Source organism: Mus caroli, unplaced genomic scaffold (assembly GCF_978045245.1).
Source record: "Mus caroli unplaced genomic scaffold, Mus_caroli_1 scaffold_12, whole genome shotgun sequence".
Lineage (NCBI taxonomy): Eukaryota > Metazoa > Chordata > Mammalia > Rodentia > Muridae > Mus > Mus caroli.
The window spans coordinates 23607352-23629461 of record NW_028227267.1 but is presented as its reverse complement, the minus strand read 5'-3'; the positions used below and the strand labels follow the sequence as shown (position 1 = coordinate 23629461).

At 46.0% G+C, this 22110-nt stretch overlaps 1 protein-coding gene across 3 annotated transcripts in view; it reads right to left on the bottom strand.

Annotated features, from left to right (window-relative positions):
* Rft1 (RFT1 glycolipid translocator homolog) overlaps positions 1 to 22110 on the bottom strand; it is a 38845-nt gene that overhangs the window by 5568 nt on the left and 11167 nt on the right. For 2 of the 3 annotated variants that reach the window (XM_021182012.3, XM_085828491.1), the window contains 6 exons: positions 19545 to 19682; positions 12029 to 12107; positions 9468 to 9518; positions 8359 to 8489; positions 6805 to 6949; positions 3361 to 3466 (listed from right to left, as the gene is read on the bottom strand). In XM_021182012.3, coding sequence (XP_021037671.1) covers positions 3361 to 3466; positions 6805 to 6949; positions 8359 to 8489; positions 9468 to 9518; positions 12029 to 12107; positions 19545 to 19682 — 650 coding nt within the window. The remainder of the gene's footprint in view (positions 1 to 3360; positions 3467 to 6804; positions 6950 to 8358; positions 8490 to 9467; positions 9519 to 12028; positions 12108 to 19544; positions 19683 to 22110) is intronic. The other variant, XM_029469220.2, reaches the window with a different exon arrangement.

Below are 22110 nucleotides of genomic sequence, written 5' to 3'. Positions count from 1 at the left end.
GCATGGTGGCCTTTAGTCCCAACACTGGAGAGACAGAACTGGTGGATCTCTTTGAGTTCAGGGCCAGGTTTACATAGCAAGTTCCAGGACAGCCAGAACCACATAGAGAGAAACTGTCTCAGAAAAAAGAAAGGAAGGGAGGGAAGGAAGGAAAAGAAAAAGGGAGGGAGGGAGGGAGGGAGGGAGGGAGGGAGGTGTGGCCATGCATACACACTGCCGTATCTCTCAGCATGCTTTAGATTATATTTTACTTTTAAATTACTCAATGTTAGAAGCAGCTTCAAATTGAAATGTGTTATTTTTAAAAGTTAAACTTGGTCTTTTCTATCCATGGGGAAGAGTAGACTCCAAATAGTTCTGCAGCTACAAAGCTGACTAGCTGAAGTGAAGGTCATGAACTGACAACCACTGTAAAATGATGGGTTGTGACCTACCAATAGGCTGGCAAATTCATTCAGTATGCCATTCTGTGTCTTTAAGACTTTTAAATTCATTTCTGTTTATCTTGTTTGTATATATGCATCTGTGTGTGTGTGTGTGTGTGTGTGTGTGTGTGTAAGAAGAGTACACATGTGCTATAGTGCACATGTAGAGATCAAAAGCTGACTCACAAGAGTCACTTCTCCTGAGACGAAAGGATCGACCATCTAGAGACTGCCATATCCAGGGATCCATCCCATAATCAGCCTCCAAACGCTGACACCATTGCATACACTAGCAAGATTTTGTTGAAAGGACCCTGATATAGCTGTCTCTTGTGAGACTATGCCGGGGCCTAGCAAACACAGAAGTGGATGCTCACAGTCAACTATTGGATGGAACACAGGTTCTCCAATGGAGGAGCTGGAGGAAGTACCCAGGGAGCTGGGGGGATCTGCAACCCTATAGGTGGAACAACAATATGAATTAACCAGTACCCCAGAGCTCGTGTCTCTAGCTGCATATGTATCAGAAGATGGCCTGGTTGGCCATCAGTGGAAAGAGAGGCCCATTGGTCGGGCAGACTTTATATGCCTCAGTACAGGGGAACGCCAGGGCCAAGAGGTGGGAGTGGGTGGGTGGGTGGGTGAGTGGGTGTGGGAGGGTGTGGGGGACTTTTGGGATAGCATTGGAAATGTAAATGAAATAAATACCCAATTTAAAAAAAAAGAAATTTAAAGGCATGCACAATTATCACGTGCACCACAGATACAAATGAAAATAATTTTACTAAATAAAACATACCAGAGAACAAAAAGTAAAAAAAAAAAAAAAGAAAAGAAAAAAGAGTCACACTTCTCTCCTTCAGCCATGTAAGTCCTGAGGACAGACCTCTAGGATTCAGGTCTGGCGGCAGGCAGCCTTACCTGCGCTGCTCCTGCTTTATGGCCGTGCTTCTGTCAGGGCATTACTGTGTATTGGGTCTTGCTGCACCTGAGACCAGCAGTTTCCACAGCTGCAGAGTCAGAGTTGCTTGGAGCTGGTAATGAATCGTTTCCCTGGCTCAAGTCTCCTAAAGCTCCAATGTATTGGCCTGGGAGATGAGCAGAAGACTCCCTAAGACAACCACACCAGTCTGGGCCAGCATCTTGGCTAGACTCCAGTCACTGCAGCAAAGTCACCGGCTCCTGTGTGCAGCACTCTAAGATGAGGACAGACAGAGGTTGATCTGAGAAGGAAAAGGACTCCCTGACTGGGCTACGTCGTCCTCACTCCACTCCTAAGACCAAGCGTCCGAAGTCCTCAACAGTACTCAGTGTAACAGAGGCAGCATGCAAAGCCTCAAGGGTGCAGAGACCAAGGGACAGTGGCTAGGCGGCCACTCACCTTGTTGCTCACAACCGCCCTTCCTCTTCTCTCTCCCTCATCACTTTATCCTTACAGTGATACCTTAAGATACTGCCCCAGTATTTTTGGCATTTAAGATATAAAAAGTGGGTGATGGACCAAAGATATTTCACATCAGAATAATAAAGGAAAATTTAAAATACACATACCTGCTCAAGGACCTACTGACTGTACAGGTATGAGGGGAGAGAATAGTAAAGTAGGGTGAACAAGAAACTCTATCTCCACGGGAGATTTTTAAATGATAGCTTGTGTTAAAACTACTGGTGAGCTGGGCGTGGTGGCGCACACCTTTAATCCCAGCACTCGGGAAGCAGAGGCAGGCGGATTTCTGAGTTCGAGGCCAGCCTGGTCTACAACGTGAGTTCCAGGACAGCCAGGGCTACACAGAGAAACCCTGTCTCAAAAACCAAAAAAAAAAAAAAAAACTACTGGTGAAAATCCTAGGGCAAGGTACCCAATCTGAAGCTAAGAGAGAAGAAAAGCTTGTGTTGAAATATATCTGTCTTTGAGCCATCTTCTTAGGAAAGATGTCACAGAATCCCTGAGATCCTCGGAGAACTACAAATTCATTTCTTAGGGACAAGAATTTGTACATATATGTATGTACATACACATACACACACACACCACACACACACACATATACACCACACAGAGAGACACACACACACCACATAAACACACCACATACACACACACACACAACACACACATACCACACACACACACACATGATGACTACCGTAGATGACCACTGCTTCCGTCATTATGTCATTGACAGTGTGTGACAAGCACTGTTTGATGGCCATTGTATGATGGTTACTATGTGATTGCCATCATGTGATGTCACTGCATAATAACTAGAGTGTCATGGCCACTGTGATGCCCAACATGATGTAATGGCAACTATAATGACTGTCCCTGGGTGTTATAGTCACAGTATAATAGCAGATAAATGTAAGAGTGACTTGTCTGCATGTACCTATGTCTACCCACTACATGCATGCATTGCCCAAGAAAGCCAAAGGAGGATGCTGTGTCAGATCCCTGGAGTTCCAGATGATTGTCAGCTGTCATGTGGGTGCTAGGACTCAGACCTGGATCTCTTCAAGAACAGCCAGTGTTCTTAACTGCTGAGCAAACTCTCTAGCCCCCAAGATAGGCAATCAAGTATCCTGTCTGGAGTTGAGGCCATCCTTTGGGACCTGAGCAGGGAAGTAGTGGGATAGATGACTCGCTTCTCCTAAGGCTGACTGCACACCTGAACAAAGACAGCTCTGCCAGGCCAGGGTAACACCGTGCCCCCATTAGAGGAATCAGACTACTGGCCTCCTGGCCCCCCTGTGGGAAACACTAGGTAAATCCTGCCAGGGCAATGGTGATCCCAGGGAGGTTCCACACTAGTGGTCTCGTGTGGCCTCTGAGAAAAGTGTAGACAAATCCAAGCTCAGAATGGAAAGAGAAAGATTCACAAGTTACTTAACTTTGGCCAAATACCATGATTAAAGGCATACTTTCTAGGTCACTCACCTGTCAACCTCCTCTTTGCTCATGGCAGCAAACGTGAAACACTCGGTCACACCATTGATAGCAAGCAGGAGGACATAGAGGCAATAGCAACGCATCAGCACAGGGCCTACAAGGAAAGAATCCACAGGTTCCAGTCAAAATGGGATGTACTGTTAGCTCTAGCTTGTGTTCAGAGAATGGGGTATACCATGGGACCTGATGCTATCAATGGCAGAGACTACATGACTACTTAAGGACTCCCAGCATCCCACAGCACTGACTACAACACTCAGATAAATCAAACGGACAGTGAGGCAGAAATGCACAGATCTCTTGCTGACCTGCTGAAAGTTCATCTGGCCATCTAGCTTCAGTCAGCACAGAGGTGATGCTGGCTAGTTGAGCACTGAAGATATCAGTGATTCTAAGTCTTAAGGGAATGTCAACTGAGCAGGTTGAAAATGCCCTTTGGGAATGGCCCAGGGCCCAGGGCCAGCAGGAAACTCCTGCGACAGACAGAACCTTCACAGCTCATAGAGAGCACTGGAGCTCCCAGTGGTACTTTTCCTAAACTAAAGTAATATGGTATTACAACCAGCAATGAATTTTTAAAAACTTTGTTGATCAAGGCCAGGGGGATGGCTCAGTGAGTAAGGGTGTCTGCTGCCAAGACTGATGACCTAAATTTTATCCCTGTGAACGATGAACCATATAATGGAAGAAAACTCACTCTGAAAGTTGTCCTGACTTACACACGTGTATATATCCATACACATCTGTATACCTACACACACACACTCTCACAGTCATTTTGAAAAACTACAGACCAAAGACTAGAAGCTTTACCAATAAACTGATTCTTCTCTTTCAAAGGGCTATTATTAAAAAGAGATGAACAAGTGGTTTCCTTTTCTTCTCTCTCTCTCCCCCACCCCTCCATCTTTTTGTTATTGTTGTCATTGTCATTGCTTTGTTTTGAGGGGACTAAATCTCATGGAGCCATAGTTGACCTCAAGTTCTTCCTGTAGACAATGATGACCCTTCTGCCTCTTTCTCCTGAGTATTGGTATTTCAAGCACGCAACACCATGCTTCCTGAATGAGCAATTTCTAATAAAACAAAGGGTCATTCAAACTCTGACCCAGCAATTCCACCCGAGGTATATATCCAACAGAAATGAATGCACACATGGTTACAGACTGTGTACTGATTCTATTTATAATCACCCAAGCTGACCAACAGCAGAAACAAGGATAAGCAAACTGTGAGCTGTCCAGTCAGAGTAAGACTTCTAAGCAGGAGTATTGTTTAGACCCGGGGACTAGAGAGATGGCTCAGCAGTTAAAGAGCGCTTGCAGTTCTTTCAGAGAACCTGGTTTGGTTCCCAGCATCCGCCTAGTAGCTTGTAACTGTCTAAGACTCAGTTCTGGTGATCTGGTGCCCTCAAGTGCTCTCCAAAGGGACCAAGCATCCATGCAGTACACAGACATACACACAGGCAAAACATTCAGACACATACATTTTTTAAAAAATTATTCAAAGAAAATAAAAGATCTCTGGGTACATGCCTTAGCACTCGGGGCAGAGGCAAGTGGATCTGTGAGTTCTAGGGCAGCCTGATCTATACAGTTGAGGTCCAGGCACACACACACACACACACACACACACACACACACAGACATACACACAACAACAACAAAACCAACAAAAACTGATGGAACTTGGGCTGCGATTGGTGGGGATGCTTGCTTAGTACCTATAGACACCTGAATTCAACTCTTGGCACCTAAATAAACCAATACATGCATATAGAGACAAGTAAAGTGATAAGGCCAGGCTGTGAGACATGACACTTTTTTGTTGTTGTTGTTTTGTTTGTTTGTTTGTTTGTTTGTTTGTTTTCAAGACAGGGTTTCTCTGTGTAGCCCTGGCTGTCCTGGAACTCACTCTGTAGACCAGGCTGGCCTCGAACTCAGAGATGTACCTGCCTCTGCCTCCCAAGTGCTGGGATTAAAGGCATGTGCCACCACTGTCCAGCAAGACATGACACTTTTTTCTGCCTTGTGCAGGAATACTTTCTAGGCAAAGTCAGGGATTGTGAAATATTTAAGTGATCAGGAAAACTTGTTGGGATGGGCTTGGAAGAACAGTGTGTGAATGTTTCTTTTCATAAGAAATTCATCTGGACACAAAGCATTAGTCAGAGCAAGGAGAGAGTGGTGTAAGAGGGAAATCCAGCAGGCAATGCATGCACAGGCACTGATGCCACCCCAGACAGCACATGGACTTGTTAGAGGGGCATCTTGGTCAACGAAAAGGCGGTGGGTGAGCTGGTGTGGTGGCACATGCCCTCACTCCCAGTACTCAGGAGGCAGAGGCAACACAACAGCACTTAACTTATATTTCTGTGATTAATTATTCTACCAAATGTGTGGACAGCCCTCTTAGGCAACTTCTTGTGGCTGTGTTAAAGCAGAGGCTAGTTCTTAGAGACTGCTTTGAGGCAGAGCTGGTTTAAAAGCTGGATCCCCAATCTCTGCATGTAAACATCCTAATGGCTTCCTAATGAAGCCTCCCAGCAGTTGCCCGATGGACATGAGTGCTTAAGGCACACACCCCAAGAAGCCACAAACTATACCACAGGCTTCATAGTGGGTGTTTCCTCAAATTTAACAACCTTTGCTATGGTGTAGAAACATGGTCCTTTTTTCTCCAATACCCACAGTGGCAACTGTGAACATGGAAGTGTAAAATTGTCCTGACAAGGCCCTTTGTGCTGAGATGGGGCAGCAGAGACTCCTCCAGTTCTTGTCTAGCGATCTGAGAAAAAGTAAAGCCACCCCTGCTCATCTCAGGATAAAACCTGCAAATGGATGGTCAGCCTAGAGCTCAGCACATTTTAATGGGTGAAATCCCCGAGGACTGCAAGTGCCGCAGAATTCTCAGCAGCCTGGGGACCAAGTACTTCACTGTAGACACAGTCCACGCTTTTCTCAGTCAGTAGATTAAACATACAATTTTACTTGCTGAGATCAATTTTATTCTAGGCAAAGGACTATGGGTTATCTTTTCAAGGTTCTGACTCATCACACCCTGAGATGTGCATGGAGTTAACTATCCTCAGATGTGTTTAGTACCATGTAGAGACTCACAGCCCACTCTCTGCTTCCTCCTCATTTAGAGGAAAGAGAGGTAAACACTTGGCAAAATACATCTTAGGCCTGAGAAGAAAGCCAACAGCAAGGAGGATCCAGCACTTGTTTAAGTGAGGGCGGGGAACTGATCTCCCTGGTGAGGCACTTCCTGCACCCTGCATGTGCAGATAGTGAGGAACAGACCAAAGCCCCAGCCATTCAAAAATTCTCTCTACAATGACACAGGTGTGCAACAGGGCCTGAGTTTTAGGAGACACTCCGATTTCTCTTCAGAAATCAGAACAAACCCCTTACAAAATCTAGCACATACCAGATCCCGAACTAAGCATGGCTCCTCCATAGATGTCCAAAGCCAGTTGGGAATAGGCAAAGCCAAAAACAGTCATGGTCAGTCCAGTCAGCAAGGCCAGCTTGAGGAGGGACTCCAAAACCGCAGCAGCCACAGCAACATCGTCCTGGGCCAGGGGAAAGGGAAGGAAGTGAGCTGGGATCTGAGCTGAAGAAAGAACTGAAGAGCCTCTCAGCGGGCCTGCTTCCTGCACCACTGGAGAGCAACTGAAAAGCAAGGGTGCTGTAATAGAGACTGTATTTGGTTTTATTGGGGTGGGGTGGGGGGATGGGGGGTTTCGAGACAGGGTTTCTCTGTGTAATACTGGCTGTACTGAAACTCACTCTGTAGGCCAGGCTGGCCTCGAACTCAGAAATCCACCTGCCTCTGCCTCCAAGTGCTGGGATTAAAGGCGTGCGCCACTGCCCGGGCCAGTATTTGTTTTTATGGCAATTGGCAAAAGAAAGGGAGAAGTAAGTCTCACAGTAAGAAGCACAAGGGAGACTCAGTTGTCAACACAGTGTTGCTAAGGAAACACCTGCTTTATCCTCTGTATTTTCATTTCTACTTAGCCAGGTCTGTGCTTCTGACTGATGGCTGGAGATTCTGTCATTGTCAATGTACACTTAGGAAAATGTCCCTCAGCGCAAGTGGGAACCAGATTTTACTTTTAGATACTGGGCATAAATTGTATTTTGTAAAATATCTTCTAAGACATGTAAGAGGCAGACTAGATTGCTTTTAATTTCAGAATAAGTCAGAAGGGGCAGAAGGGAGGCCCCTCAGGGAAGAGTGCTTGCTCTGCAAGCACGAGGGCCTGAGGAGATAAGTTCAGATCTTTAGCACCCATGTTAAAATAAAATTAAATTAAAATTTAAAAAGCCAGGCATGGCTTCATGTCCCTGCATCCCAGCACTGGGGAGTGGAGATGGGCAGACCCCAAGGGCCTGCTGGCCAGCCTGCTTAGGCAAAATGGTGGCTTCTGGCTCAGTGAGAGACACAATCTCAAGGCACAAAGCAAAGAAAATACAAAAGACATCTGAGGTCTTGTCTGGTCTCTACACGTGCATGCATGACACCTGCACCTATATACTCATGTGCATACATGGTAAATCAAAAAAATAATAAAAGTTAAAAAGCTTTTGAAAGTAAGTCAGAATTTTCAGTGGCTACAGGTCTGGGGATCTGGTTCGGTTGGGAGAGTGCCTGCCTACCATGCACAGAACTCTGAGTTTGCTCCCTCACACTGTACAAATTGCCCGTGGTGACACATTCTGAATAAGACCCTGTCTCAAAAAAAAAAACAAACAAACAAACCAAACTACAAAAACCCAAGAACTAATTAATTAAACAAAGAGTAAGGTCACCTAGGAGGACAAAGGCTGAAATACAAAGGACTGCAGGAGCTTTGGGTCCTGCCCGTAGCAGATGTGTCAGAAGAATGACACCAATACTTAGGAAGTGAAGGCAGGAGGCTCAGAACTTCAAGGATTAACCTTGGCTACAATCTGAGAGCTGACGTGAGAGCCGACGTACCTGCTTCTGAAGTGAGGCGTCCTTCTCCCTCTCTAGCACTTTAGCAAAGAATATATAAAAACTCTCCTCTACTGGCTGGAAAATTAGCCTGGCCACAAGGGAGCCAAGATTATTCACTATGTCATATACACCTATAAAACAAAAAGGGAGAAGTCACTAACAGCACTAAGTCAAAATTATTTTTCTAATTTAATATTTAAGTTGTTTATATCATGTAGCCCAGGCTAGCCTTGAACTCTCTATGTAACCAAGAAAAACTTGAACTTCTGACCTCCTACCTGTACCTCCCAAAATGCTAGGGTAATAGGTGTGCAGCACACACCCACTTTCTGTGGTGCTGGGGCTGAACTTGGCTTTGTGCATGCCAGGCACACATTTTTTTTTTTTAATTATTTATTTAATGTGAGTACACTGTAGCTGTCTTCAGACACACCAGAAAAGGGCACCTGATCACATTACAGATGGTTGTGAGTCACCATGTGAATGCTGGGAATTGAACTCAGGACCTCTGGAAGAGAAGTCAGTGCTCTTAACTGTTGAGCCATCTCTCCAGCCCCAGGCACACATTCTTAACTGAGCTGCTGCCCCAGCCAAGGTTGTAAATTGTGAGAAAACCTGTACCTTCACATGTGGTTGAAGCAATGGTAGATCTATGTACCAAGTGGTAGCATCGTGCAAAACCTATACAACATTACAGGCTCGACCCTGCTTAATACAGTTGAGCCAGAGGCACGATTAGCATTAGCCCTTTAAAATAGGCCACTGATTGGAATCTGACTGCTATCAGTCTGATCCGATGCTTCCTTCCTGACTTCCTCCCCTTTTTCCTCCTCTTTTGTTTCTTTTATTTGCATGATTCTGGTATCACTTGAAAATAAATATAAAGCAAGCCCTGAGGGCTTTACCCAAGCCCACTGGCTGGGAGCAGCTCTTTATGACCGTGAAGAGGAGCCACTGTATCTTCCCTTCTAAAGCCTCACCCTCAAAACGGGTCCCAGAGATCTGTAGGGAGCAGGTAGAGAAGGAGGGTCCCCTCAAGTCACATGACAGGGTGTCATCAAAGGCCTAGTGTTCACCTGTAATTACCAAACTACAGACTTACATCTTACCCTGATCGCCAAAGTTTAACACATTCAAAAATGTCATCACGTACCGCTCGCCTATAATAGAAAAGTCAAGTGATCAGCATTTCAAATGCAGCATTCATTTTTTTTCTTTCCTTTTCTCTATGATCTGCCAATGTTTTCAATTACTAAATATTCCCCACCCCCACTGCCTGGTTGGTTTGTTTGTTTTATTTCAGAAATGGACTTGAACTTGAGAACCTCCTGCCGTACCTTCCTGGTGCTGGGTGTATAGGTGTGGGCCACCATGCTTGGCTCCAGCTGACAAACTCTCAGAGAAGCATCAGATAACCAAGTAAAGATCAATGTCCTAACACTGATTTCACAGTACCTCATAGCAACAGTTCAGAAAGTGCCGAGGTCTTTATTGACAGAATCTTGAAGCCAAATTAAAAACAAGCAAAAATTATTTCAAAACCATACTATTTAACAATAAAATAAGGGGAGACTGCTCAAATGTTAAAGGTGAAAACGGCTTCCAAGTCTTAAGGGAGGCCAGATACTCTCTCTAACTCTGACTCTGTCTCTCTTGGTCTCTGTCTGTCTCTGTCTCTCTCTCTGAAACAGGGTTTCTCTGTGTTTCCTGGAACTCACTCTATAGACCAGGCAGGCCTGAAGCTCAGAGATCTACCTGCCTCTGCCTCTCGAATGCTGTAATTAAAGGTGTACAGCAGCATGCCTGGCTTGAATTTTCTTTTCCACAAATGAAACACCCTGGCCATGACAGAGACAGGGGACCAAACAGTGGCCACAACCCCAAAGATTAAGTTCTCTCCTCCTGGGAACTCAAAAAGAATTCATTATAAGGCCAGATTCCCTCTTCTCTCAAGACTCCTCTCTCTGACCTGTCTCCCTGTAAAGACAACTGTGACAGGGACTTCTTAGGTCCTGTCTCTGTGCTATTCTGACCCTCTAACTTCAAACAGTTCGAGGTTTTGTAAATACAGCCAGCCTCCATATCTGAGGGTTTGTGATTCTAATGATACAACTAACTATAAATCAAAAACATCCCCAAAAGTGCATTTGCACTGAACATGACTTTGTGTGTATGGATGCTTTTATTATTTTCTAGTAATAACAAATAATAGATTATTTCCTAAACAAACAGTACAACAATAGCTCTGCATAGCACTTGCATTGCACTAGGTACAATTAAAGCATAAAGAAGAGTATGTCTAGGTTATACACAAAAATACACCATTTTACACAGGGACTTGAGCACCTTAGATTTTAAAATATCTGGGATTGGTCTAAGAACCAAAACCTGATACCAAGGGACAATTGTATAATCCCCTGTCAATCCTGAGTTCACGTCTTCAAATAGTTCCTTAATACCTGCAAAGCATCGAGGCTCCTTAACTCTGCACTGGAGGCCTTTTATATACTAACTCCAGCTTTCGTTTTGGCCTCCTTTCTTCAGCCTCAGCCTGTCACACTGTCATCCTGGGTTCAGTCTGAACCCGACTGACTGGAGTATCTTCACCTTCTACAATGGGTTTTTTCAGGCCCCTCTGGCAGGACAATGGGCTCTACTCCTCATTCCGAGAGCTCCCTCGGACAGGAGACCTCTCAGGTGTCCACATCTCCTTTCCTGTTTGGCTTCTTAACAGAGCTCTAGTAAACGAGGGCCCGCACAGAGCCTGTGCTGAGTTAAGTCCCAAGCCCTGCCCACAGCCATGCACTAGCTCAGTACTTCACAGCAGTGGCTGGGCAAGAGAAGCTCCTTGAGGCCATGGCTTGCTGCTTATCTGTGGTTGTTCTCAGCACCCACAGTGTGCAGGAAACGTGGGGTGGAAGCATATATGCTCTCACTACCACAAACAGAACCGTTCTTAAAATGGCTGGAAAATGTATAAAAAGCTAGGATCTGACAATGAGATTATGTTTTTCTCTAAATTTCTGCCATATATAACACATTTATAATAAATATTTTAAATGATTTACTATGGGCTTTTCCAGTTAGGTTTTGCTGCAGCTTAGGTGTAAAGCTTTGAGCCCAGCCCATGGTCCTCCTGAAACCCTCAGGAGATAGAGCCTAGAGGGAGAAAGCCAGGTGACAGGAGCATACTGTTGAAGGACATAATAAAATTCTGTTTCCCAACAGCCTCATCTGCATACACTAGCACCATGACACATTGTTTCACTTTGGCAACAAAGCGGAATAACCGTGAGTTAAAGCTGTGGCCACACTGAACCTCTCCTTCCTTTAAGCTGATTACCTTGGGTACTCTGCCACAGTAACAGAAAGCTGACTAACAAAGACTTGGATTTCAATTCCACATCCCTAAACAGAGGGAGAGAATATCTTCTGTAAGGCTGTGGAGAGATTTAAAGCAGACAACTTAAGTAGAACATAAAGTTAAATAAATATTGGTTCCCTATCTTATTTAAAAGCAGATAGAGCAAGCTCATCTCTAAGGGCCTCTGCTGCGGGCCCCAGACAAGTGTTCTGGTGTCAGCAGTCCTGTGTGTCAGCGGTCCCGTGGAATCCTTTCGCATCTTCTATGATCTCCCAACTGCTCGATGTGAACTTCTACTTTACTCACCTTCTGTCAAAATCTGCTTCAAGAATGACTGTTTGAAGAAGCTCCAAGTCAATCTCGCCTCCTTCCAGTTGACAAATGCCTGAAAGAAAAATAAAGCATAAAACAACATCTCCAGCTTCTCAGATCTAAGCCTGGGCGGTCCATACGGCCCCAACTTGAATAGTTTCCACTGACTCTTCAATCGGTGCTAAGAGCATAGAAGACATCCAAACATACCAGAAAATTTATATGACAGATAAGATTTGAAGCGTGAATGCTTCCTACGGCCATGTGTTGACCTGATTGGAAGGTGGCAGAGCCTTTTAAAGGTGCCCACTGAGAAGGGCTTAGGCCACTAAGGGTATGCTTTGAAGGGCAGTGTGGGACCCCAGCCCCTTCTCTTCTTTCCCTTCCTGGTCAGGAGGAAAACTGTTTTGTTCAGCCATGCACTTCTGCCACAGTGTGCTACCCTGACACCGGCCCAGAGCCTCAGGACCAACTGACCATGGACGGAAACTTCCAGATCCCAGCTCGTTGGGCCTTCCCATCCCAACTCACCTAACCTAGACACGCCCAGAAGCTCCTTTCCCATATGATTCTAGTTCCTGTTGAGTTGATAATCAATATTAGTCGTTACACTATGCAACCAGGCTGGTTTTATTTATGACCCTCCTACCTCGGCCGACTGAGATTACAAATATACAACACCACACCTAACTAATTAAAACTTGTAGTGAGAATTTTGGTTTCTTTAAAAACATAGAAATGTTATAGGAATATGTTTTTATTTTAATCCCAGGCATAGGATATGGGGCTGCTTTAGACTGTCCATAGCGGCAGACTATGATTTGCCTCGTGCTCTGGCAGGGCTGTGATCCTGCCAGCTACAGATAGTTTCTGCAAGCATATGACAGTCAGGATGCTGAAGGCTCTTGAGAGGATATAAAAACGCTAGATCCCCGAGACGGGTAAGGCAGCCACTACTTCTCTGCTGCTGGCTGGAGATATTCTGACAAACATCCAAATTGCCCAAGGACCTTGACCCCCTAATCAACAGGAGGCCATCTAACAATACCAACGCTCCCTTTGCCCTCTAGCCTTTCTCTACAACTTAGTGTTGGGGGTTGGAAGGGATAAGGGGAGAGAAGGGTGATAGAAATAAGAGCCTATAAAGTAGCTAAAAGTCTGGCTAAAACAAAACAAAATGCTGTGTGTGTATGTGTGTGCACATAATACAGGCAGGTAGGTATGCATGCCACAGTACATGTGTGGCGGTCAGGGGACACCTTTGTAGAGTCAGTTTTTCTTCCTCTGTTTACATGGATTTCAGGGTTTGAATTCAGGTTACCAAGTTTGTTTGGCAAGAGCAACTTTACCAACTGAGCCACTTGATTTGCTAAAAATGACTTTGAACACCCTATCCTCTTGCCTCAAGTTCCCAGTGCTAGGATCACAGACCCACACTACCATACCTGGTTCATATGATGCTGGAAATTGAAACCAGGCAAAACCTTAACAGATGAGCTAGCCTGTTCTTATTTTTAAGGTAGGGTCTTATGTGGCCCATGCAGCCTTGAACTCAGTCTGTAGCTAAGCTGAGGATGACGCTGATCTCCTGACTCGCCTGCCACACCTACCTAGTGCTGGAATTATAGGCACACCATCACATCCTGCTTCCCAGTGTTAGTATACTAACTCAAAATACCACTTTTGCCGTGTGCTGAATATGAAGAATTAGGCAGCATTTCACGTTACTTTCTCCACTCTAACCTTTAAACTGCAGTGTGTATTCTAACCTTACTATTGCCTCAATTCTAATTATTCCAAAATGCTCACAGTCACACGCAGCTCAGGTTAGACAACTAGAACACCTCTGAGAATGCAGGGCTCCTCTCAGCCCTGATTCCTCTTCTCTTTTCTTACAGACAAGAAGAATGCAGGCCTGAGTCCTCCAGACTGCACTGTCTGCGGGAAGTCAGTGAGCTCTGAGCAGGTGCCAAGGCATCTCTAGCCCTGAAGCAAGCCTTTTCCAGGCAGAAGACTTTAACACTGCTCAACCATTGCTTTTCCCCAGAACAAGAGCTGCCAGACATCACCACAAGAGGGCACTGTGGACCAGTAATCCTCAGACAGATTCTGTCCCTGGGCCGCTCTGGAGAAGTGAAAGCATAGATCTCTTTCACATCCCCTGTACTGGCACAGTCCCCTGAGGGATCTGTGCTGTAGCTCCTGTGCTGTTTTCAAAGGAAATGAAAAGTTGAAATTTGCCCACTGGCTCTGGGGTCGTGTGTGTGTGTGTGTGGTGTGTGTGTGTTGCCAAAGCAGTCTCACTTAGGTAGCTCTGGCAGGCCTCAAAAATCTGCAAGTATTCTTCCTCCTTACACTCATTGCTGGGATTAGAGGTCTGAGCCAGTCGCCCAGACTCCATTATGCTCCTATTGAAGCCTGCCTGCCTGCCTGCCTGCCTGCCTGCCAGTGAGTAGTAAATGTGTTTGGGGAGATAATCCAGCTTTCTAAAGAGAAAGTCCTTGGGAGAGCAACTCTAATCTGGAAGCTTATAAAAGGACTCCTTCTCCTAATGCTTCAGTGTCGATGGCCACACTGCTTACAGTAACAGCCGAAGCGTTCATTAAGGACACATTCCCAGGAAGTCCACTCCCAGGCTCTGGTTCTCAGGCCACGGAGGGTAGAAAAGAAGCAGCAGCTTCTGGGGACTTGTGCCCTTCTATTTGGAAGGGGTCTTGCTGGGATGGTGAAGGAGACTGGTTAACAAAGCTGGGCTGGTACCATTGCACCCCGTTCCTAAGCAGACCTTCTAGAGCCTTGCTGTGCTTAATGGGAACACTGAGGCTTGGGAGGTGAAAGGCAGTAACTGTAGGGAAGGCTGAGAAGGAAGCAGGTTCATCCTGCTGAGTCACCGTTCCCTTCCCAAACTCCTGTCACTGGGAAGCGGAGGCCACAGCCCATCACCTCCACCACCCATACAGCACTCCCCTCCCCCCTTTCTCTTCCTACCCCAGTCCTTACAGGCCACTGACAGCCCCAGACTTGCCCACCTCGGGACCATCCTCATCACTTCGTGTCTCCCACAGACATGTCTCACTTACAACTTGTCTAGTGCGTCCTTTCACTGTAGGTTTAGACTTTGGCATCAAGCTTAGAGTCTAGGGCTTAAACTGCTTCTTGACTGAGCCCAATGGCCATAGGCAAGATAGTTAACTTTGCTAAGCCTTGGTTTATCATCTGCAAAATGAGATTAAGTTATACCTCATATTTAAGATCTCCTAGACATGGTGACACATGCCTGTAGTAAGAGCACTCAAACTCCGAAGCAGGAGGGACTAAGAGCCTCGCCAGCTCCATGGTGAGCCCTGTCTCAAAAGAGAGAGACAAGTCCTATTTGATGGAGCTGGTAGGGGACTGAATGACAGAAAAACAAGATACCACAAGGCTCCTCTACATGGCACCATTCAAAACCTTCAGATGTGTGTGACAGCCCATGCTTGTAACCCAGCACTCAGGAAGTAGGGACAAGAGATTCACAAGTTCAAGGGCATCCTCAGCTACATAGTTAAAGGCTAGCTTGGCTTACCTTAGGCCCTGTTAGATTCTGGGAGAAGGAGAATCATTGTCTGCAATCATATGCCCACCTGGTTCCAATGATAACTCCAAACCCACAGCCACACAGAAGCCCCTGCCCCTACCCCTGCTAAACCCAGTGGGTCACAAAATAAAATGAAGCTGCAGAGTCCACCAGAGCCAGCGTGTCTTCAGTGTGAGTCCATGCCGAATTGCTGTGGTGGAGACCCGAGACACTTGCCAACCACACTGCATCATTTGGTGTCCTTGGAGCAGACGCCCAGGGTGGATGGGGCACTCAGGGTTGGGACTGAGAATGTGGCCATTTGAGTCATGAAATGAGAAAGAGGTCTGTAGGAAAGGGCAGGGTGGACGAGGGTAGTAGAAACCTGGGACAGGGAAAGCCTTTCAGTAAAGTACTATACATGTACAAAATTGTTGAAGAACAAATTTAATTTTTAAAAATTAAAAATGGTAGCCGGGCGTGGTGGCGCACGCCTTTAATCCCAGCACTCGGGAGGCAGAGGCAGGCGGATTTCTGAGTTCGAGGCCAGCCTGGTCTACAAAGTGAGTGCCAGGACAGCCAGGGCTACACAGAGAAACCCTGTCTCGAAAAACCAAAAAAAAAAAAAAAAAAAAAATTAAAAATGGCAAATCTTTTTGCATTCTAAAAGCAAACCAAACCACCTGTAAGTTCTACTGCTCCAACAAGTTCACACTCCACTCTACTGAAGTCCCTGCCACTTGCTGAGAGCCACATGCCATGTCCACCTCCCTTCATAAGCTCTCCCCACCCTTCTTTTCCTCTCCTTGACTAGTCTACTCAATCCCCCCACTAACCCCTTATTTCAATCCCAACCCAGCGAGGGGCACAGAGCAGCCTGAGCACATCTGTGGTTCCATGCATCACCACACATCCCTGTTCACTTCTGCCCACCCATGTTCAGCTCCAGCTCAAAGGCAGCTTCCTCCAGGAAGCCTTCCTGAAAGATCCCAGACAGACTTCTCCATCCACCCTGACCGTCTGCTCTGATGGCACTAAACGCAGTATTACAGTGTGGTTGGCGAGTGTCTCGGGTCTCCACCACAGCAATTCAACATGGACTCATGTGGAACACATGCTTGCTGTGGTGACCGCTGCAGCTCTACTTAAATATTTCTAGTTACTCAGACATGCCAAAGAATATAAACAGTGGTCATCAGTTGAGGTACCATTAGCTTATTATAAATCCAAATGAATACCTATAAAAAACCCGTAATTCTAGAAGACTAGGAAAGGAAACTGTAACATTTGGTCCAGCTGATCTTTCTTGCAGATGATTGTAAGCAGTTTTACAGAGGAGCTGCTCCAAGGAGCCACGTAGTTATGCCTAGTTATGCCGCTTGTGGGAGAGCTGAATGCAGGCTATTCTATTCTTGTTCTTTGTTTTGTTGTTGTTTGGGGGGCGGAGACTCACTATGCAGACCAGGCTGGTCCTCGTGAACTTACAGAGATCTACCTGCCTCCCAAATGTTGGGATTAAATATACACACCACTACACCTGGCCTAAGACCCCTTCCTCTCTTTACCCCTTTAGAAATAATAAGCCTGAGTAAGTTTTCTACCTGGAACTTCCCAATCTTTAAGTAAATAAAAAACTAGCATGGTCAATAAGCCCAATTCTTTTGGAAGACTGGTTAACCACACAGACCTAACACGGTCCATAGAAAGCAATTACAAGGAAGTGGATCCAAAACAAGCTGTCTGGTTTGGGGTTTAGTCACTTAACTCCTCTGAGCACCAGCTCTCGCATCTGTAAAATAGAGACAATAGCAGGGTCTTACAGATATTACTATATCCTCAGACTTTTTCCTGATTTTAACCTTGGGGCAGAGTCTTTCTAAGCTGCTCAGGCTGTCCTGAGCTCTCCAGACAGCCCAGGAACTCCATGGACTCTTAGCCACCAACCTCTGCTTCTAGAGTAGCTGGGCTTAGAGGCCTGTGCTATCACGATCATCTTAAATGGTTCTTTTCAAAATACAAACAGCCTCACGGAGCTCCTGACGTCTTCAGAGGAGTTACATGAGCCATAGAAGCCAACGGTTTCACTTTAAAAATAAAGTCTGTAGTTGCAGTCTACAGTCCCAACCAACTCAGACGATGAGAAAAGACTGTCTGAGCTCAAGAGGTAGCACTTGGCCAGGCAAAAGAACAAACAAGCAAAAACACAAAACCAACCAAACAAAAAGCCAGAGTCTGCAGGCTTCAGCTCTACTCCTGCTGCTTCCCAAATCAAGAGGAAACTCTCTGAGGCCTAGAAACGTCCCTTCCTGGCTATCTGCAACCTGAATCACACCAAGCAGGGAGTCAGCCATTTCAGGATTGGGGCAGCTGTCCCAAGGATACAGGTGCAGGTACTCTCAGTTAAACTGTTAGTGCGCTCACACCACTGCCAATGGTGTTAGCCTTGCTTCAGATGGTAATACCGACTTGTGCCAGGCCACGGTTAAGCCTATACAGGCTCCATCTCATTAGGCCCTCAAAACCTTATAAGGGACGGATCCTTATCACCCTTACTGGGCATGTAAAGAAACTACTAACAACTCAACAAACACTCCTTTCCAAAACATGCTGGGGAACAGAGAGGCTGGTCAATATGAAAACATGCTGGTCAGGTCACAGTGGGTGCTGGGAGACCCTGGTGTGGGAGAGACTCCTCTAATTTGGAATCCTGGCCATTTACACCCACAAATGAGACATAGTGGTGGCCAAAACTGTCCTCGGTTAAGGTCTGCTAAGAGGCAGCTGATGAGAACGGACCACTCCTTGCTAACAAGTGAGAACACTGCGGGCTCTGACATCTAATACCTGGGCCTTCCTTACCATTGTGTAACAGGACTCCATGAATTCAGAGACTCAGTGCCCACAGATCTGCTACCTTCTCAAGTAATCACAAAGGAGAAGTGAAGCAGGTACCTCTCTACTACAAAGAAACAAAAAACCAGCAAACAGGTGCTGAGAAAAAGACAGGGGCCCAGCATGAAGCAGCTATGTGGTGTCCTGTCCCGAGAGGCTCTGGCTCCAGGCTGGCAACAGCACTGACCCCATCAGAGTGGGAAATGCAAGACAAACTGCCCGAGAGGGAAAAAGGGTCGAGCATGATGAGGCTTCACTCCTGCATGCCAGCATCCAGCTTTCTCCTTTGGTTTGATGGGAAAGTAGTCATGTGAAACGCAGCCCCACTCCAAGATCAAAACAAAACAAAGCCAGACATTATCTTTCTTATCTTTCATACCAGCACTCAGGAGGCTGAGGCAGAATTGCAAGCTTGAGGCCAGTATGGGATAAATAGCAAGACTTTGTCTCAAAAAGGTCCAAAATGAGACAACAACCACTGGGGGTTATCCCTGCATTCTCAGAATCCAGGACTGTCTCTGCCAGAGGTCAATCCAAGAAAACGGTTGGAGAAGAAGACACAGGAGTGGAACATGGGCACTGGATCCCCTGCGGACTGCTAATTGCGCTCTATCCTCACCCTGGACAGGTCCAGCCTTAGCTCAGCCTTAGCTCTTTAACCCTAATGCACGAAGAGTGAAAATGTTAGCCTTCAGAGATGGAAGCACTGGATGACGCACGTGAAGGATTATAGGGCCTGGCACAGTTTTTCTCTACTGGGAGCAGGTGAGCCTCTGAGGTGATGTGGCAGTGTCTGGAGGTGCTGTACGTGCTGTGCTGGTGGGGGAAGACCTACTGGCATCATGAGCCAGGAATGCTAAACACCCCAGGGTGCATAACAGTCCCTATAACCAGGCATGCCCTATGCAAAAATCACCAGTGCTAAGATTTGGAAATCCTGACCTAGTATGAGGCAAGCACTCAATAAATACAATCTGTAAATTTACCTTTCCTATTATAAAATAAGCCAGCTGCAGTTTCTCTATCTCGAGGAAAACCATCATCTGTGAATGCGTTACTCACTCTGCTTCTTGAAATACTGGGCAACAGCTGTGTTACTCTGGAGACAGGAAGAGTTAGTTGCCTGGCTGATTCTGGGGAACGCAGTAATTGTATTAAATAGATGGCATAGCAGAGCACCAGAACAGTCGTGTAGAGAAGCTGAAACAAAAAAAACGAGGGCTGGAATTGAACTGTTCTGAGAGGGGCATAATCACAACAGAACTATCAATATTACTCCAAGGTCAATCAAGGCATAAAAGTGTCCTAATTAACTGCACCTTCCAAAGCACAGCCCACCACTCACTCACAGCCAGCGCCATGGAGGCTCCTGTGCATGGGCTCCAACACTGGACTTGCCTGGAGAACACAACTTACAAGGTAGACAGCCAGGAGCTCAAACGGCTCAGATGTCAGATACCCACCCAGCAAACTGACTCCAGGTGCCCTGCCTGCCGACAGCCGGGATTTGCCAACATTTAGGACTGGGTTTTCCATAAACCATGGAACCTGTGCCATTTATGATTACAAAGCAGAATTGAGCTACTGGCTCTCTCTCCTCCCCACCCAGGGCATTGGCAGGGTGACAGCTACTTCCAGCTCCAAGAGGAAAAGGCGGGGTCGTGAGAAGGGCTACCTCACCCTCCACCCAACTGGAACAAAAGAATCGCCTTTGGTCAGAAGTAGCCAGCTAGCTTTTGTTTGAAGGCTTGAAATGAGTACCCAAAGGGCCCCTTGCCACCAGCCCCCTTCTGAGAATGACAGTGCACCCTAGCTCCAGGACTGGGACCTCCAAATCCCTTTTTTTTCTTTTCTTTTGATTTTTCAAGACAGGGTTTCTCTGTGTAGCCCTGGCTCTCCTGGAACTCACTCTGTAGACCAGGCTGGCCTCAGACTCACAGAGATCCACCTGCCTCTGCCTCCCGAGTGCTGTGGTTGGGGGTGAACACCACATTGTCCAGCCCAAGCCCCTCTTTCTACTTGTCTATACAAGGGAACTCCTCTCAAAAGGCACATGTCAGGGAAAGGGGTCGTCTTCGGTAGGCAGCTTAGTGTCCTATATGCTCTAATCTCAGTCATGACGCCTGCCATCCACCAGCTGTCTTCACTCAGGCCTCAAGGCCTTAAACAAGCAGTGGAAGTGGAAGCCGCTCACTCCCCCGTCCTTGTGATAAGTGTGCTTCTCCACCTCTCCTCACCTTCCTGCAGAGCTGAGTTCTGGAAAACAGTGGCAATCTGAAGGCAGGGAGCCACAACCACAGGACCCTCCTTTACTTCCATCAGGAGAGTCACATAACAACTGTTACCATTATAACCAGAGGACTCAGCGGCTTGTAGTACACTTACATTGTTGTCAAACCATTGACATGTCACCACTACCTAATTCCTTAACATTCTCATTACCCCAAAAGGAAACTGCACCCTTTAAGCAGTCACAATTCATCCCCCCAGCACTTAGCAGCCACCACTGTGCTGTCTGTGGTCCTGCCATCCTGGACATTATGCATTCATGGAATCATACAATGTGTGGCTTCTCGTGCCTGACTAGTTCTTTCCTTTAGTATGTTCTGTGCGAACCGTGGACCTCTGACTGTTCCGGAACTCTGTAGACCAAGCAGACCCCAACCTTGCCCTAGCCCTCCTGCCTCTGCCTCCAGATGCTGCGATGACATGTTTGTCACTATACATGGCAGTTCTTAGAACTGAATAATACTGCATTCGATGAATATACCAAATTCTGTTTACCCAATCATCAGTTAACGGGCATCTGAGATTGTCAACCTTTTGGCCACTGTGAATAGTGAGTGTTATGAATGTTCTCTTTGGTATATATACTTAAGAGTGGGATGCTGGCACATGCATATCTGTTTAATTTTTAAAGGGACTATTATACTGCATTTTACAGAAGCTGCCATTATTTTATATGTAGACCAGAAATATACTAGCTTCAAATTTTCATAACCTTTACCTACAGCTGTTATTCTATACCCACCCTAGTAAGTATGAAGAAATACCTCACTATGGATTTCATTTTGTTTATTTGTTTGTTTGTTTGTTGTTAGTCAGATTTTCTCTGTGTAGGCCTCACAAGGTGACCGGGTTAGCCTTAAACTCCTATAATCCCACCTGCTTCTGCCTCCCAAGTGCTTAGTTTAATGGCCAGGCCAGGCCTTCACTATGGTTTTGATTTACATTTCCCTAATATTATTGACCCTGACAATTTTTTTATGTGCTTTTTGTCCATTTGCTTTATACATTCTTTGGGGAAATGTCTGTTCAAATTCTTTGCCGGTTTCTAACTGAGTGGCTTGTCTCTTTTATTGTCAGGAATAAGCATTCCTTATTCACTCTAAGGCGAGTTTTATAGGCAGTTTAAGGAAGACTTTGGAGGCAGGATTGACAAGGGGACTCTCAGTGCCCTGGGTAGGGCTCACATGCTGCTATGAGTGTCACTGCCTGGTACACATTTGGCCATGATTGTCCTGTGGAGCTTGTAAAAGTCTCATGGCAAGGAAACAAATGCATTCAGTCAGTTTCCCTCGTTCAACTATGACCATACCATGGGTAGAAACTGTAACATCAGAAACAC